The sequence below is a fragment of the Triturus cristatus genome, chromosome 3_2, assembly GCF_964204655.1.
Source record: "Triturus cristatus chromosome 3_2, aTriCri1.1, whole genome shotgun sequence".
In the NCBI taxonomy this organism is placed as follows: domain Eukaryota; kingdom Metazoa; phylum Chordata; class Amphibia; order Caudata; family Salamandridae; genus Triturus; species Triturus cristatus.
The window spans coordinates 732,438,265-732,454,263 of record NC_140584.1 but is presented as its reverse complement, the minus strand read 5'-3'; the positions used below and the strand labels follow the sequence as shown (position 1 = coordinate 732,454,263).

Below are 15,999 nucleotides of genomic sequence, written 5' to 3'. Positions count from 1 at the left end.
GCTGATTTTGTTTGTTGGCCTTGGGAATCTGGGCTCTTTACCACTGCTAACCAGTGCTGAAGTACATGTGCTTCCCCCCTAAACATGGTGACATTGGTGTGTATCTGATTGACATATATAATTTACTAGTAACTCCCTTGTAACGTGTTATAACATATACCTAGGGTCTGTAAGTCAAATGCTACTAGTGGGCCTGCAGCATTGCTTGTGCCACCCACAGAAGTAGCCATTCAAATCTGTCTCAGGCCTTCCATTGCAGTGCCTGTGTGTGCAATTTACTACCACTTTGACTTGCCACTTAAAACTACTTGCCAAGCCTCAACTCCCCTTTATTACACTCCTAAGGAAGCCCCTAAGTAACGCTAAGGGTAGGGTGCCATATAAGTAAAAGGTAGGACATGTGTGTTTAATCTTTACATGTAGTGGCAAATTCATTTTTCAGCACTGTAAAGCCTACCCCACTCATAGGCTAGTATTAGGAATTCCTTAATACACTTTTAAGCTGTAATTCCTGATCAGAGAGGAGTAGCTTTTTCATGTTTCATATCTTTGGAATGGTAATGATAAATCCTCCTCACTGGTGAAGATGGATTTAACATTACTGTTTTAGAAATGCCACTTTTAGAAAGTGGACTTTTCTCTGAACTAACTGCTCTGTGTGCCTGATAGCCTGTCTACATTAAATGTCTGGGGTGGAGGGGGGAAGGTACATTTTGTGCTTTCCCTCTAGACAGCCATGACACAGGAAGGATAGGTGTCTGAACAACCATCTATATACATCTGCATTCTGATGGCCTTGCCTCGGCAGGGAGGGGCTAACGCTTCATTTGAATAGGCAGTTCCCTATCCCCACACAAAGGTCTTATTTCCCCCCACAGAAATGGCTTTGGGTTGAAAGGGATACTTGTGCACTTCAGAGAGCTGCTTTGAAGTCACCTCCACATCAAAGTACTTTTGAGTATAAGTGCTTGGTCTCTGACTCCCTGAAATCAGACACTATTGGGCTTGTAACTGAAGCTCTGCCAGAAGTGCTGCTGTGCTGCTTAAAGGACTCAACTGGCTTGCTGATCTGGAAGGCCTTCTTTTCTGTTTGTTACTCTGCTGCCTGCTGCTCTCTGATTCTGTTGAAGGAGAGCTGGACTCTGCCTTTACTCCAAGTGATCTCCAAGTGCTTGTTGGCTGGCCTCCTGTTGCTTGAGACTCAGGGATATCAGTCTCTACACCTGCCCCTGTCTCACTGGGAGAGGCCCAGATAGTTGCAACATGGATTTTGAGACACCTCCTATCTGCACGCAGTAGAACCGGTACATCTACCCAGTTGTAGGAGTAGAATCGGCACATCGGGCCCAGTGCTTTGCCCTTAGAGGTTGACACACCGGACAGCATATCGCCGCTGCTGCAGCTTGGTTAGATCAGTGCATCACTCGATGCCTCTCGACTCTGGCACCCATCTTCGGAACTGAAGTATCCCGTTCACTGCATGAAGAAGATCGACGCATCCTGCTGGCCTCGACATACCCATTTCACCGTTTGCAACCAAGATAGGTACTTAGTTCACCAGGGCCTGCATGGGTCCTGTAGCCGGCCCTCTATCACAGTCGGCCCTAACTTTGACTTTGCCCCAGTCTAAAGTTACCTTTTTAGCACTATTTGCTTCTAAGCGCTTTTTTACTGCATGTATTCCTTTCAGATTTAATCTCAACTTATATACGTTGGATTTTTCTTATTTTGGTCTTGTTTTGTTCAGAATATAATCTATTTTTCTAAACCTGTGTGGCGGTTGTTGTGATGTATTCATTGTGTTTTTATATGTGTGTGTTGCACAAATACACATTGCCTGGCTACTCTGTGTCAAGCTACCAGAAGGTGAGCACAGGTTATCTTTTAATGCGTATCTAGCTTACACTGACTAGAATGGTGGTTCCTGCCTGGCCGGGGTCCATACCTCAGACAACCAGGAATCCCATTTCTGACTCAGCTGCAGACACTATCCTGGTTAACTCTACGAGAAAGAGAGCCAACACCCACTTCTATGGGTCACCCACAAGAAAAATAGAGCAATAGGGTAGAAATGGTGGGATGCATGATGGAGAAAGCAGGAACCATACACTGGTGGGGAGCAAATTGCAGTGCACTGCCCAACAGATACATCTGTCAGCAGTGGGAGGAGATGGAAAAGGTAATGCAAACCTTTCCAGAGCTATATAAAAAGAGGAAAAATGCAGTTATAAGAAGGAAATAAACATCTCTAATAACTACCTGAAGTGGGTTCTAGACGCGGCAGACACAGGAATCAGGCAGATGTGCTTCGGCAGCTTCCTAAGAAGGCATGCCTGGATGAGGGTGTAGGGGTTCAAACAAAAGGTTCAGGTGACAATAAACATGCCTGTCACAGAGGAAACCTCTTTAGAATGGGAGTGGGCAAGTAATTGCACAAGATAAAATAGGACAATGATACAATAAAGCAGTTGGGGGGCCTTGAAACTCAGAGAGCCATCCCAAAGAGGAACCACACCTAGCCTAGCCTAGCCTAGATTCACCACAAAGGGAGACGCCCAGCCTGCCACACCCTACACCTCCTTTATAGTACAGACTAGTGCTCGGAGCACTGTACCGCAGTACCAAAAGAGCTGTTTGTAACAGTAAAAAATAAAAAGTGACCAAGCTCTCGGAAAATAAAAATATAGTCAATCAATTTTTCTGCAATTTGTTGGCCCCCTTCTTCCAAGACAAGGTTAACGCGGTTTATACCATATTTTAGTTAGTGAGTTATATTCTTGGCTAAAATCCACATTGGCTAGAATGCGTTCCACTAAGGAGATGCACCCACATCCCTCTCTCTTGAAGCGGAAAAGTAACATGACTCGTTTTGGATGGTTGATGGTAAGCTTTATTTAAGCAAGTATTTTCCTGCAGCACAAGGGTAGCTGCTCTCCTTTGCCAGCCAGTCTCTAACTACCTTTCTTAGAATAGTCTCACCCACACAGGAATGTGTAACTCGAGCGGAGATAGTGTTCCACATTCCTCGCAAAGTAAGTGAAGATGGAAACCAATTGCAACACATCACCTCGCCTTACCACAACCAAACAAAAAATTATTACAGAACAAAGAGTGGAACAAACAAGATTAAAAAACAAAAAAATTAAAAAATTAATAATTTATAATTCCAGAAATGGATGACCAGGTAGCCAATGGAGGTTCTAAGCTCTCACATACTCATCCAGATATCCTGGCAGGTGTCGAACTCTGCTACCCCTTGTCCTCTCCACAACAGCATCACCAGGACCAACACTGACACATGCATCGCCTCTGTCCTGTGAAGACACCCTCACGTCCGTACCCCTGGGTTAAGGAAGGGTTAAAATCATCATTGGACATCAACATAAAAGCACTTTTAGAAGACAAAGTTTCCTGCTTCAGTTTGACTGCACCCCCTCCCCTTACTGGTACAATGCCACATGCCTATAATTCCACCTCTCACCAGTCTCCAACACCACAGAATGACGTAGAGTTCGTACCACTCTAAACGACCCTTTGAACTTAAATAAACCAGCCCCACCTGTCACGCACTACTGGTTGCTCACCAGAATGTTGTACCATTGCCTTGATCCATGTGGGAACTAATTTCGTCCCAGCAACCAGCCACTCAAAGCGTGTCTTACCTATCATTCCATGTACACACAATTGGTATGCCCATGACTTTTCTTAAATCATGACGCTCTCATCTCTACCAGCAGCTAACGCAATCTAAATGGTACCCTTAATCTTATGATTTGCCCTCTCAACCATTCCATTCCCTTGGGTATTGTCAAGTGAAGTGCGACTGTGCTGAATTCCAGAGGCCTCTAGTAATATGCGCATTTCCTGAGATTTCAACTGCATGCCCTTGAAAGTAACAACCATAATAACCTTCCTTACACCAAACCTCTTTCAACACATTCACGGTCGCCTTGGTAGCGATCTCCTTCATTAACTTTCTAACTAACCACTTACAATACACATCAACAAGCACTATCGCAAACCTCAAATCACTTTAGTTAATCAAGTATTTCCCTCCAGCACAAGGATAGCTGCCCTCATTTGCCAGCCAGTCTCTAACTGCCTTTCTTAGAATCTCCTCACCCACACAGGAATATGGAACTCGAGCGGAGATCGTGTTACACATTCCTCACAAAGTAAGTGAAGATGGAAACCAAGTGCAACACTCTCCATGTCAGACCACCAGCAGCTGAGAAGGCACATCACCTTTATTGAGCAACATTGCTGCCCAGGATTTTAGGTGCATTTGTGAGAGTGGTAGGTGTCTTTCTAAAGGCACTGCACTCTCAATGTAGTTTGTAACAACGACACTTACCTGTAGCTACTTTTATTCGCTATAATTATTTCATGTGCAAAAGGTAAGGCATAATTTTAACTTAGCTGAAGCATATAAGGCGTGAATGAGGTGGAGAGAGAATTGTAGTTATAATGATCCCTTTAATATTAGTGAAAATACACAAGATTCCTTTCCTGAATACTAGCTGTAGTGAATGTACATTTATGAAAAATACCAAAGCTGGAGAATATTATTTACAGCGGAGCAACTTTTTTGACTTGGTTACAATGCTGTTTTCACTGAATGAAATATTGACTCTATTTCTTATTCGATTCTACATAGGCTCGAAAGATTTTGCGTGAACTGAAGCATCAGAAGAGGTGTAAAGAAGCTGTTACAACTATTTCGGCATACTGGCACGGTACCCAGGTATGGAATGTCAAAAAACTATTTCTTTTACCAAGGCTTTAGGTGGTAAACTACTGTTCTACATCTGTTGTGTGTCTCACAATGTGGGTAGGGTACTCACTAAGACAATTTTCTAAACTGCAGATAATCTCAACGCTGACCTTAAAAAGGGTGGACTGTTCTGGTGGTCTCCTGTGTTCTGCTTACTTAGACACTTTAATAAAATCAGTTAATACACAATACAAGTGATACTCAAATCTCTTGATTGTTCAAAAGTACACATTTGTCCCATTAATACTGGGTTCATACAAGATCCTGGTATTCTCGGTCCTGCTGCAAACCAATCGTTCGTTAAGGATAGAATATGTTTAGAAAATATCACCTTGTGCATTTCTCCTGGAATTTTGCACATAGGAAATGTTGTAATGACCTATTTCTTTTTTATGAGCACTTAATCCTTTACTTTTACCCTTCCTAAGTACTGCAAATAATATACTTTACTATTACCCAGTTTAATGATAGTCAATTTCTTTTACTTTTGAAGTATGGCACATTTTTTAACATTAAGATTACTGCAGAGGTGAGCATGTAAGTTACTGAGCACTCTTTAAGCTAAAGTTGAATATTTTGTCACTCGTCCTTTTACATGTAGTTGGATTGGTGGAAAATGCTATTGCAGGTTCGTTAAAAGGCATACTAACAGATGCAAAACTGTTTAGATTGAGTTGGAAGCTGAAGGTTTCCTGCAGGCCTGTGCATCCAAGGAAGGAGATTATGTCCAGACCTTCGAATGACCATGCATTTGTGGCTTAAATTCTTTCCCATTGCTCACTTGCTTATAGATGCTTCACCCAGGACCACTTGATTCTTCACATAACTTTTAGGTTTTAAGTAACTAACTCATAGTCCACTGTCTCCCAAATGGAGCCAACAGCAATGTTTTTTCCTGTGAGGTTTTTAATGCTATTTTCAAATGCACTACAGGCGCGAAGGGAACTGAGACGTCTGAAAGAAGAGGCTAGAAATAAACATGCTTTTGCTGTTATTTGGGCTTACTGGCTTGGATTGAAGGTACTATATGCATACCGTACATCCAGTGTCCCCTTTTTAATAACTAACCTTCCCAGTCTTAAAACGTAGTGAGCATTAACATCGAATGTAACTCATAGGTGCATGACTTTACTGCTCAAAGTTTGAGCTGATTGAATTCATGCGTGTTTCTTAAACTAAAAAATATTAGCATGTTTCATACTAAAATGACTAATTTTTATTATGAACCATTCAGGAAGGCGTGGATGTCATTAGATACAAGTGTAAACGTTTTCATTAAGCCTGTTGCATGTATGTTTTTGTTTGTTTTTGAGCTGTGTACTTTATTTATAATAATTATGCATGATTTTGTTTTGCAAGTTGAAGTAATAAGGACACCGATGACATTGGAAGTCAAACAATTAAGTTTTTGTTTGATTTCGCGCCTTTATGGGATTCCAGATTTAATATTATATCCTAAATTTTAGGGAGTATGTGTATTTTTATTGATTACATGTAATGCTGTTTATAGCATACCTTTCTCACCATATCCACCATCACTTTATAATCTGCTTCCATTGGTCCTTGAACCGAGCTAACTGTGGGGCCCTTACTCTATTAGGTAATTTGTATTGGAAATTTTGGAGAGTGGCAGAACAACTTAGGGATCATTTAAATAAATGCCAAAATCGAGGTAATGGTTTGCAACTTGTTTAAAGTCATATTGTAATTTTCTCTGGTGTGACTCGTTTCTCTGCTGTATTGAACTTGATGAAATATTCGGATGAAAGCACATCTAGAAACTAATCTACTCAAAAGTCGCGTGTTGATTGTGTGTTCAACATGATCCCGTGTGGTCATTTGATAATTCTTGTAGAAGCTACGCTGACAGGTTGACAATGTGGACAAAGTTGACCTGCTAAACATTTGTCTGTATCTTAGTAGCGTAGGTAGACAAACATTTTCCCTTGGTAGAGATTTATATTAAATCACTAAGGGTAATGCTTGGGCATCCAACACCAATTAGTACCACCCCTGCATTACACCTTCTCACAACAGTTAATGTAGCCCATATGGTAGAGCCTAACAATTATACATACAACACTTTTATATCATTGTTAAAAAGAAGTTTTTTATTTTTAAATAAAAATGTCACATTGGACACAATGGACAAAACCAAGGGATGCAGTTCCTCTAGGATAGAAGGGGAGTGGGGGGGGGGAGAGCGATTAGTCTCTATAGAATGCTCTCACACACCTAGCAAGGTGTCATGCTTCATCATAGGGCTGTGCTCCTTGTCGGGCCGGCGCTGCAATGCCCGACGGGCTCCCGCGAAGGGGCTCTTTTTCGGAGATCTTTTATAGAGACAGCCGTATGGGTGCGTGGGGGTCAGTGCAACAAGTGTAGTGAGTGGTGGTGTAGTGAGTTAAAATAGGTATGGTATTGCCAGACAGTGAACCATTTTATTCTGATGGTATACCAGCCTAAGTAAAAATAGGTGATCCCAAGGGATTATAATGATCCCTAGGGAGATCAGAAGGTCAACATGTTTCTTGCTCTATGCCCAAACGGGTCGGTGGCAATTCATCAGGACCAGGTGAGAAAGTGCTCAAAAGAATATATAATAAATGAACTCTACTACATAATTGGTGATGCAAAAATTATAAATACATCACCATGCAAATCCATTGGGTCCCTATGAGGGGTGGACCCGTTGTTGCGGTACCTAGAAGAAAAAGGGAGGACAACACAGACACATAAAACTTTACAGAATTAGAGAATTAGGTGCTACTGGGCTCCTGAAGGGAACCGTGCGTATGGTGTGACGGCCCAATCAATGTGCTCACACAGTGGCTCAGAAGGGAGTCGTGTCCAATACTGTAAGTGTTACCACAAATGTGATAAGTACAGATACATGACTGCCGAATGCTAAAATGTGCAAAACAATGTGTACAGCTGGCACAGATGACTAGCAGAAGTGGAGCATGCCTTAACGTAACAGGCTTATCGAAATGCGTGAGGCTATGTGCACACCATATATGCCAATTGTGCCAAAATGCTATACTGTGCGTCACGACATGCTCTATGGTGGGCGGCTAATGGTGAGAATTAAAGCAAGGTATTCGTTCTACTGTTCAGCCCTTCGAAATCGTAAAACACACAATATGCGAGGTGTTGGGAGGCCGAGATGGCGATAGTAGTGGAAACACTGTCTCCACGGATACTAATGCTCCTGGCTAGATGACCAAGATCGTAATGAAAGTAGAAGGTCCCGTACGGGGCAAACTCACCCCCTTTGGGACAGAACTTGTTGTACGGGTTCGCCTGGCGGCCATAGAGCGCCTGTCCTAAATCGTTAGAAAAAGTCAAGGGAAGGTTTAGATGCCTGGCGAGTTAAAGTACATGTAACTTATGACAGAACCCAGGAGAGGAGGAGTACTTACAGATTGTGGGCGCATTCACGGCCGGAATCCTACTGCGGCTCAGGCTTCCGTAACACGCCGCTGTGGGTGTGTTACAGATAAAGGACGTGATCAGACGTAGCCCAGGCAAACGACTAGACCGCAAGCGTTGGCGGCCATATTGGAGGTGTCACAAAACTTTATTGCGCACGGGGTGTAAAGATCGACAATAGTCCCGTCTCAGGTAATATCACGAGCGCGCTAGGGGACAAAGCGTGTATGAGAAATGTAGTTAATTAAATAATCAGAGTGTGATAGTAATAGTTTGTGGCTTGATATCCCCTAGTCAGACATAGGCATAGGCTCTGTCAGGGCATAAATGTGTGTGAAATGGATGTCAGACTGACAAGCCGATGGGTCTTGTCTAAGGTATCCACAATAATGTCTGTAGACCTTTGGAATTATCGGCGGTGACCCAGGCTAGTCACCTTAATGTGGTGTGCAAGTATCAGGTGGATATCGGCCATCTCATGTATCCAGTGGTTCATGTGTTGTTGAGAGTGGCCCAAGGTATATCATCATTGAGGCCGTTAGTATGGCTCGAAATTCTAAAAATCCACTGTTCCTTGCGGAGGGCTTCCTTACTGATCATTGGAAACGCTTGAAGAATTGTCCATGAGAGGTCATTGGCAGTGTGGTTATTTTCCAAGAAATGGGTGCACATTTTGGTGCTGATCTTTTTGCATCTAATGTTGCTCCGATGCTCGGAGATCCTGATCTTCACTGGACGTGTCGTCATGCCAATGTACATAAGGTCACACGGGCACTGAATTAAGTAAATGCAATTGCGAGTATTGCAATTGGTGTGGGATCTTTGTTGCCAATTCAGAGTCTCTGAGAAGGTTATAGATTTACTCGTTTTAGTGAGGTTACATGCTGTGCATTGTCCGCATGGATGATGGCCTGTTACAGGTGGGAGTCCCCACAGTCTCTGCTCAGCTCGTGGAGCTGGTTTGGGTCTGGTGCTGATAAGCATAGTTTTCAAATTGTCGGTTCTTTTGAATGCAAAACGTGGTTTGGGAGCTTCCCAGCCTCCTACCGATAACAGCTTCCAATGTCTTTTGATTATTTTCTGAAAGGTGTTTGATTCAGAGGTAAAGGTGCTTACACACGTAATTAAGTCGGTTTTCATTTTCTCTGTAGAGGCAAGCAAGACATCTCTGTTGGTATTGCGTGCCCTTTTGTAGGCCGTTTGCGTAATTGTACCCGGATATTCTCTACGGGCCAGGTGGCCGGTGAGCTCATGTGCTTGTGATTTGAAGTCCTCCAGTGCGCTGCAATTGCGTCGGAGTCTGAGATATTGCCCATATGGCAGGTTGTTACGTAAAGCCTTAGGGTGAAAGCTACTAAAGAGTAGTGGGCTATGGCTGTCAGTAGGTTTTTTGTAAGTTTTGGTGTTCAACCCCAAAGTGTTTTTTTGAATGAGCAGATCCAGAAACGGCAGCTCAAGAACGGAGGAGTTGGCTGTGACTCTCAACAACACATGAACCACTGGATACATGAGATGGCCGATATCCACCTGATACTTTCACACCCCATTAAGGTGACTAGCCTGGGTCACCGCCGATAATTCCAAAGGTCTACAGACATTATTGTGGATACCTTAGACAAGACCCATCGGCTTGTCAGTCTGACATCCATTTCACACACATTTATGCCCTGACAGAGCCTAGTCGTTTGCCTGGGCTACGTCTGATCACGTCCTTTATCTGTAACACACCCACAGCGGCGTGTTACGGAAGCCTGAGCCGCAGTAGGATTCCGGCCGTGAATGCGCCCACAATCTGTAAGTACTCCTGTAAGTACTCCTCCTCTCCTGGGTTCTGTCATAAGTTACATGTACTTTAACTCGCCAGGCATCTAAACCTTCCCTTGACTTTTTTAACGATTTAGGCCAGGCGAACCCGTACAACAAGTTCTGTCCCAAAGGGGGTGAGTTTGCCCCGTACGGGACCTTCTACTTTCATTACGATCTTGGTCATCTAGCCAGGAGCATTAGTATCCGTGGAGACAGTGTTTCCACTACTATCGCCATCTCGGCCTCCCAACACCTCGCATATTGTGTGTTTTACGATTTCGAAGGGCTGAACAGTAGAACGAATACCTTGCTTTAATTCTCACCATTAGCCGCCCACCATAGAGCATGTCGTGACGCACAGTATAGCATTTTGGCACAATTGGCATATATGGTGTGCACATAGCCTCACGCATTTCGATAAGCCTGTTACGTTAAGGCATGCTCCACTTCTGCTAGTCATCTGTGCCAGCTGTACACATTGTTTTGCACATTTTAGCATTCGGCAGTCATGTATCTGTACTTATCACATTTGTGGTAACACTTACAGTATTGGACACGACTCCCTTCTGAGCCACTGTGTGAGCACATTGATTGGGCCGTCACACCATACGCACGGTTCCCTTCAGGAGCCCAGTAGCACCTAATTCTCTAATTCTGTAAAGTTTTATGTGTCTGTGTTGTCCTCCCTTTTTCTTCTAGGTACCGCAACAACGGGTCCACCCCTCATAGGGACCCAATGGATTTGCATGGTGATGTATTTATAATTTTTGCATCACCAATTATGTAGTAGAGTTCATTTATTATATATTCTTTTGAGCACTTTCTCACCTGGTCCTGATGAATTGCCACCGACCCGTTTGGGCATAGAGCAAGAAACATGTCGACCTTCTGATCTCCCTAGGGATCATTATAATCCCTTGGGATCACCTATTTTTACTTAGGCTGGTATACCATCAGAATAAAATGGTTCACTGTCTGGCAATACCATACCTATTTTAACTCACTACACCACCACTCACTACACTTGTTGCACTGACCCCCACGCACCCATACGGCTGTCTCTATAAAAGATCTCCGAAAAAGAGCCCCTTCGCGGGAGCCCGTCGGGCATTGCAGCGCCGGCCCGACGAGGAGCACAGCCCTATGATGAAGCATGACACCTTGCTAGGTGTGTGAGGGCATTCTATAGAGACTAATCGCTCTCCCCCCCCACTCCCCTTCTATCCTAGAGGAACTGCATCCCTTGGTTTTGTCCTCTATTCCTCGGAGCACGGTGCAGGACCTCATTAAAAAGCTCTTGGTTCCTCCTCCTTTTTGAAACATTGGACACAATAACATAAATAAAATAAAAAATCACAATAATACAAATACCTAATTCATATATAACTCATTCCATTAGTCCCACCATCCATACAATTAGAGAGAAATACTTAAGACAATACAATTTGTCATTAACAGTATATCCGATCAGAAAATTCTATAGCTACTCCTGGATACACTATATTATCTGTCATCTGCAGAGTAAGCTTTTTCCACTGATTATGCAACAAGAGCGGCAACGCATTTCTATGTTTTTTATTTTTTTCCATCTTTTTCAAGACAAACTTTTAGTTCTCTCTTAAAGACACTGTATGGTTGCCATTGCTCTCAAATCCTGTATGGGGCAAAATCATATATTTTTTGTTTAGGCCCCTTTTTATTGAGAATATTGCCAAACATAGATCATATTAATCTTGTATCCCTATGTATTCTGTTATTTCAAAGGCTATACGTACAATACATAATTCAATAACATTCATTTTGCAAAAAGACAACTGTTGTATGTTCTCGAAATCTCATTTGCTAGTTAAAAAACATCATTTCATATTATATCCTTTATACAATCATCGATGGTATCGCTTCTACCATAATACATTCTTGGCCAGTGGAACCTTTTTATAATATATTTCAAACATAAAGGTTACAACATTGTTCCTACAAACTTGCTTATGCCTGTATGCCCCTTGTTACATACATAATATGGCCTCTATCATATGGGCTCATCTTTAAATCAGGACACCTTTCCTTGTGGATTAGTTTACTTACAAAATCACACCACGCTAATATTATTCCTATCACAGTAACCCTAGTATTTGTGATTGTGACATTATATCTAAATCTTTTTACCTTATTTCATTTCAATTCTTTCTTGTCAATTCTTCCGATCTGCATGGCATATTATATCGTCTCTCAGTCCCACCAATCTGTCATTTTAGATAGGGAAGACAGAATTACTTGAACACATTATGATTGATTCTATAACTAGCTAGTATGTTCATTTTCCTTTCCTATCTTTCACAAACATGTGCTCTTTTTATCACCTGCTTTAATCCGGAAGTTCCCTCGCTCTCACAGAGATTCCTCTTCTCACAATTATTCCTTTTGTATAGGGCCTCCTGATTAATATGCCGTTGAGGGTCTAAAATGGAGGAAAGTACTTGCTCTAGGTTATTCCTCCTTATTTCAAGTCGTCTACCCCACACCCCAAGCTATTGCCCCATCATACCTTACTATTTCTTCTCAGTTTTCAGCCTGGATAACGTGAGTCTTTATTATCATTTTTGGAATCACTCTTCTGTTTGTGCACTGTAAAACAACACCATTGCGGTTTCTTGTTTTAGGTTACATCGTTTTAAGTACCCGGGTTTGTTACATAATAAACATGTGGGGAAACGGGAGTTGTATCTAAAAAATAACTCCTCAACAGCCTGCCTCGAGCTCTGCTTTTCTCTTGCCTCGCGGCGTATTCCTTTCCAATCGTCTCTGTAATCTCCTTACGTCTGCACAGCTCCAACAGTTAAAGCACCAACGGACTCACTTTTAAATACCGTTTTCTCTGCTATTTTATTGGTTGCCGAATTACTGCCTAATTGTTTACAGACGCGTGTTCTTCTGGCCGCATGTTATAGTCCTGCCAGCTCTACTCCTTGTAACCCGGAAGTTGTTCCTGTTCGGCAATTCGACCTCCTACTTCCCTCTTGCTTGATTTGACCCGTACGTAGGCTCAGTCAGGGCCATTTTTTACCCAATGTTCCATTTACTGCAAAGTATATTTCCTGCATTCGGCAAGAACCATCTTTTTACATGAGATGTAGGCAGTCATTACATAAATCACCTCAATAAGGCATCACCTGGATGTATCTTAGTAGCCCCCTAAAAACTGCAGATATACAGAGTGGTAAATTACTTTGATTGACGTCTTTCATTTCGGAGTGGGATAGTACATGCACAGCTTCTTTGCTGCTGGTAGTTTTACCAGTATACATGTTTGCGTGGAAGGTTAGACAGTGCAATATGTACTAGTGCATCAGGCTGAATCAGTCTTCAAAGATTTTGCTGAAGTAAAATTCCTGTTGAGAAACGCCAAGCAAATCTTGGCAAAAATAAGAGTTCTGGTCCGATAGACAATGCGATCTGCTGTCCTTTTTCAATTATTTCCTGGTACATATCACTGGAAGACCCACATCAAAGACCATAAATATCCGTCCAATGCAGAGGTTTTCGGCCCAGCATTTCTTTTGTGTTCAGTCAACCAAGCTTTTCAGGTCCAGTTGTAAATAAATTACCTGGTTAAAGATTAGACCACTTCTAGCAACATGGAGAATATTTAATAATATTTACCAATACATTAGTTATTAAATTTGGTTATGTAGATTACTGTCTGCTTCATATCTAAAAGAGTTAATAGTGCCTTAGAACAATTGTAACCCTTTATCAATTTGTGTTTCATTTCTATATTTAAATAAGAATTTGATAGAATTCTTATTTAAATATAGAAATAGAACTATATTCTCAGATCCCAGTCAGCAGTGCCAAAGTATTTGAGTATATTTATAGCAATTTTTAGGGATCGCTCATGTACAAAGTTTAAATCTAGAAGCTGTATCATTATACCAAATGTATGTACAGTTGCTTTGACCAAACCTGCAATAAGTGTTCCTACATCTGTGTCTCAACCTATCGCCATTTGCCTTTAAGAAGTACATTTTTGCCACTTCTGTCATTTGCATTGACTAGAAAACTACAGGCAATGTTTGTTTTAATAGGTTTTTTAAATGGTCCATTGTAGTAAAAGAAAAATGTCAGCTATCATTATAGCAATTGCCTGAGAGGAAATCTGAGCTTTGGTATATGTTATACATCAGTTGCAAACACAACTAGAAAGCAATGAAAGACTTTAGTGCTTTATGCATCATAGTGACATCTGTTTAATTGGGTGCCATTGATAAAGTTACCAAATAAGGATTAGTTGTCAAAAGTAGCCAGAACATATTCTAAGATGGGTCCAGGGAGTTGGAACAGGAAAAGGATCTAGGGTTGGTAAGTGTGATAAGAGAAGACGGTGCTGACATATTCAGTGTCCATCCAATGGCAAAAAAAGAAAAATCACGAATCAAAGAGAAATGCCCAGATTTAATCAGATTTTGGTCATTATCACACATATTACCAGGACATCTTTCCAAAGCAGCATTTAGGCTTGAACATCTGATATTTCACCTTGACCTCCCTAAACCTGTTTCCATTCACTTCTGCTTTGTGATATTAATGTGCTTACACTAGCTGAGATCATGCATCCGCTATGTTTTAGTATACCAACTTTGTGAACACAGCACCAAACTAGGGATAGGGCTTACAGTCCATGCATGGCAGAATTTATAGATAAGGCAGACTGGTGCCCTCCTGTTCTCCCCCTTGAAACCAGTGGAATGGTGTCACTGGCTTTCAGTGAGCATAGAAAAAGAAGTGCTACAAGCCCTTACCACACTCAACATTACTAAAATGGGTGATTTATTTTCCGAAGGTAGAGCCTGAAGGTGGGAAGAGATTGAAGATGAAGGGCACGATTTCCCGACACTCGCACAGTTTCACTTTTACAGGGTCAGGCATGCAATGCGTGAGCTGCTTGGCAATGATAGGCAGGAGCCCCCTGAGTTGGTTTCCCTCTCTTTCTTTCTGCGCTCTGCCACTCCCAACAAGATGGTATCTACTATTTATGATATATCGTAAGAATTCAGAAGGACACAATTTATCAAGGCCAGGCTGGAATGGCAGAATGACTTTGAGGTGGCTTTGGACGAGAGCACTTGGTGGTAAATCCAGTATTTGTAAAGCGCAAACAGTTACCCGAAGGCATCCCAGCGCTGGGTGCCGTCGGGAAGATTAAGCAAGCTATTGCCCAGAGTCACATGTTGCTGGGCTGACCAGCCGCCGGTGCCGGGGATCAAACAGTGAGGCCCAGATTCCAGCGTCAGTTGCCCTGGCTGCGGCGCCACATCTCTTCCCTGTGGTACTGCTGTGAGGTTACTCAGCACATTTCACTAAACAGACTCATCCTTATCCATTTTAAGTTCCTCAAAAGAGTCAATTACACTCTGGAGAGATTGTTGCGATACGGGCTAAGGGACACAGCGGACTGTGAGCGATACAGAGCTAGCATGGCTTGGTTCATGCATGTTGCCTGATCTGCCCGACGAGCGCAGAATTCTGGGGGCAGATTTCCAAACCTCACAGGGCTTTTGCTATCGCCAGACCCGCTACTGGCATTACTGGGCTACACTAGAGAACTACATAAATGTGTAAGGTGGTTAATAGTAATGGGACTACTTCTTTCCAAGCGTAGAATTGCGATGCTTTGGGCCTGGGGGCCGGCTCCATCCGAAACGGACTGGTCCAAGGACATGTTTTATTGCAATATGCAGTCAGAGTTGTACAATGAACTATTAGCCCCTCGAAAATTTAGCCCTAAAAGTTTCTGGGGATTATATCAGCAATACCTTGTTGGGAAAGAAACAGGTGAATCAGAAGGGAATGATCATGTTTGTTTATGCTAGTCGGAGATCTGTATAGCTCCGGTATTAATGTCACACCTGAGTTAGATGGCAGTTAATGTATATCAGGGATGTCTGTGTCTAGCATAAAGAATGTACGTGATCTGAGACATGAGGTTA

General features: G+C 42.4%; 1 protein-coding gene across 4 annotated transcripts in view; it reads left to right on the top strand.

Annotated features, from left to right (window-relative positions):
• MYO1B (myosin IB) overlaps nt 1–15,999 on the top strand; it is a 715,692-nt gene that overhangs the window by 530,829 nt on the left and 168,864 nt on the right. For 2 of the 4 annotated variants that reach the window (XM_085648783.1, XM_085648781.1), the window contains exons 22-23: nt 4,658–4,744; nt 5,708–5,794. In XM_085648783.1, coding sequence (XP_085504909.1) covers nt 4,658–4,744; nt 5,708–5,794 — 174 coding nt within the window. The remainder of the gene's footprint in view (nt 1–4,657; nt 4,745–5,707; nt 5,795–15,999) is intronic. The other 2 variants (XM_085648784.1, XM_085648782.1) reach the window with 1 other exon arrangement.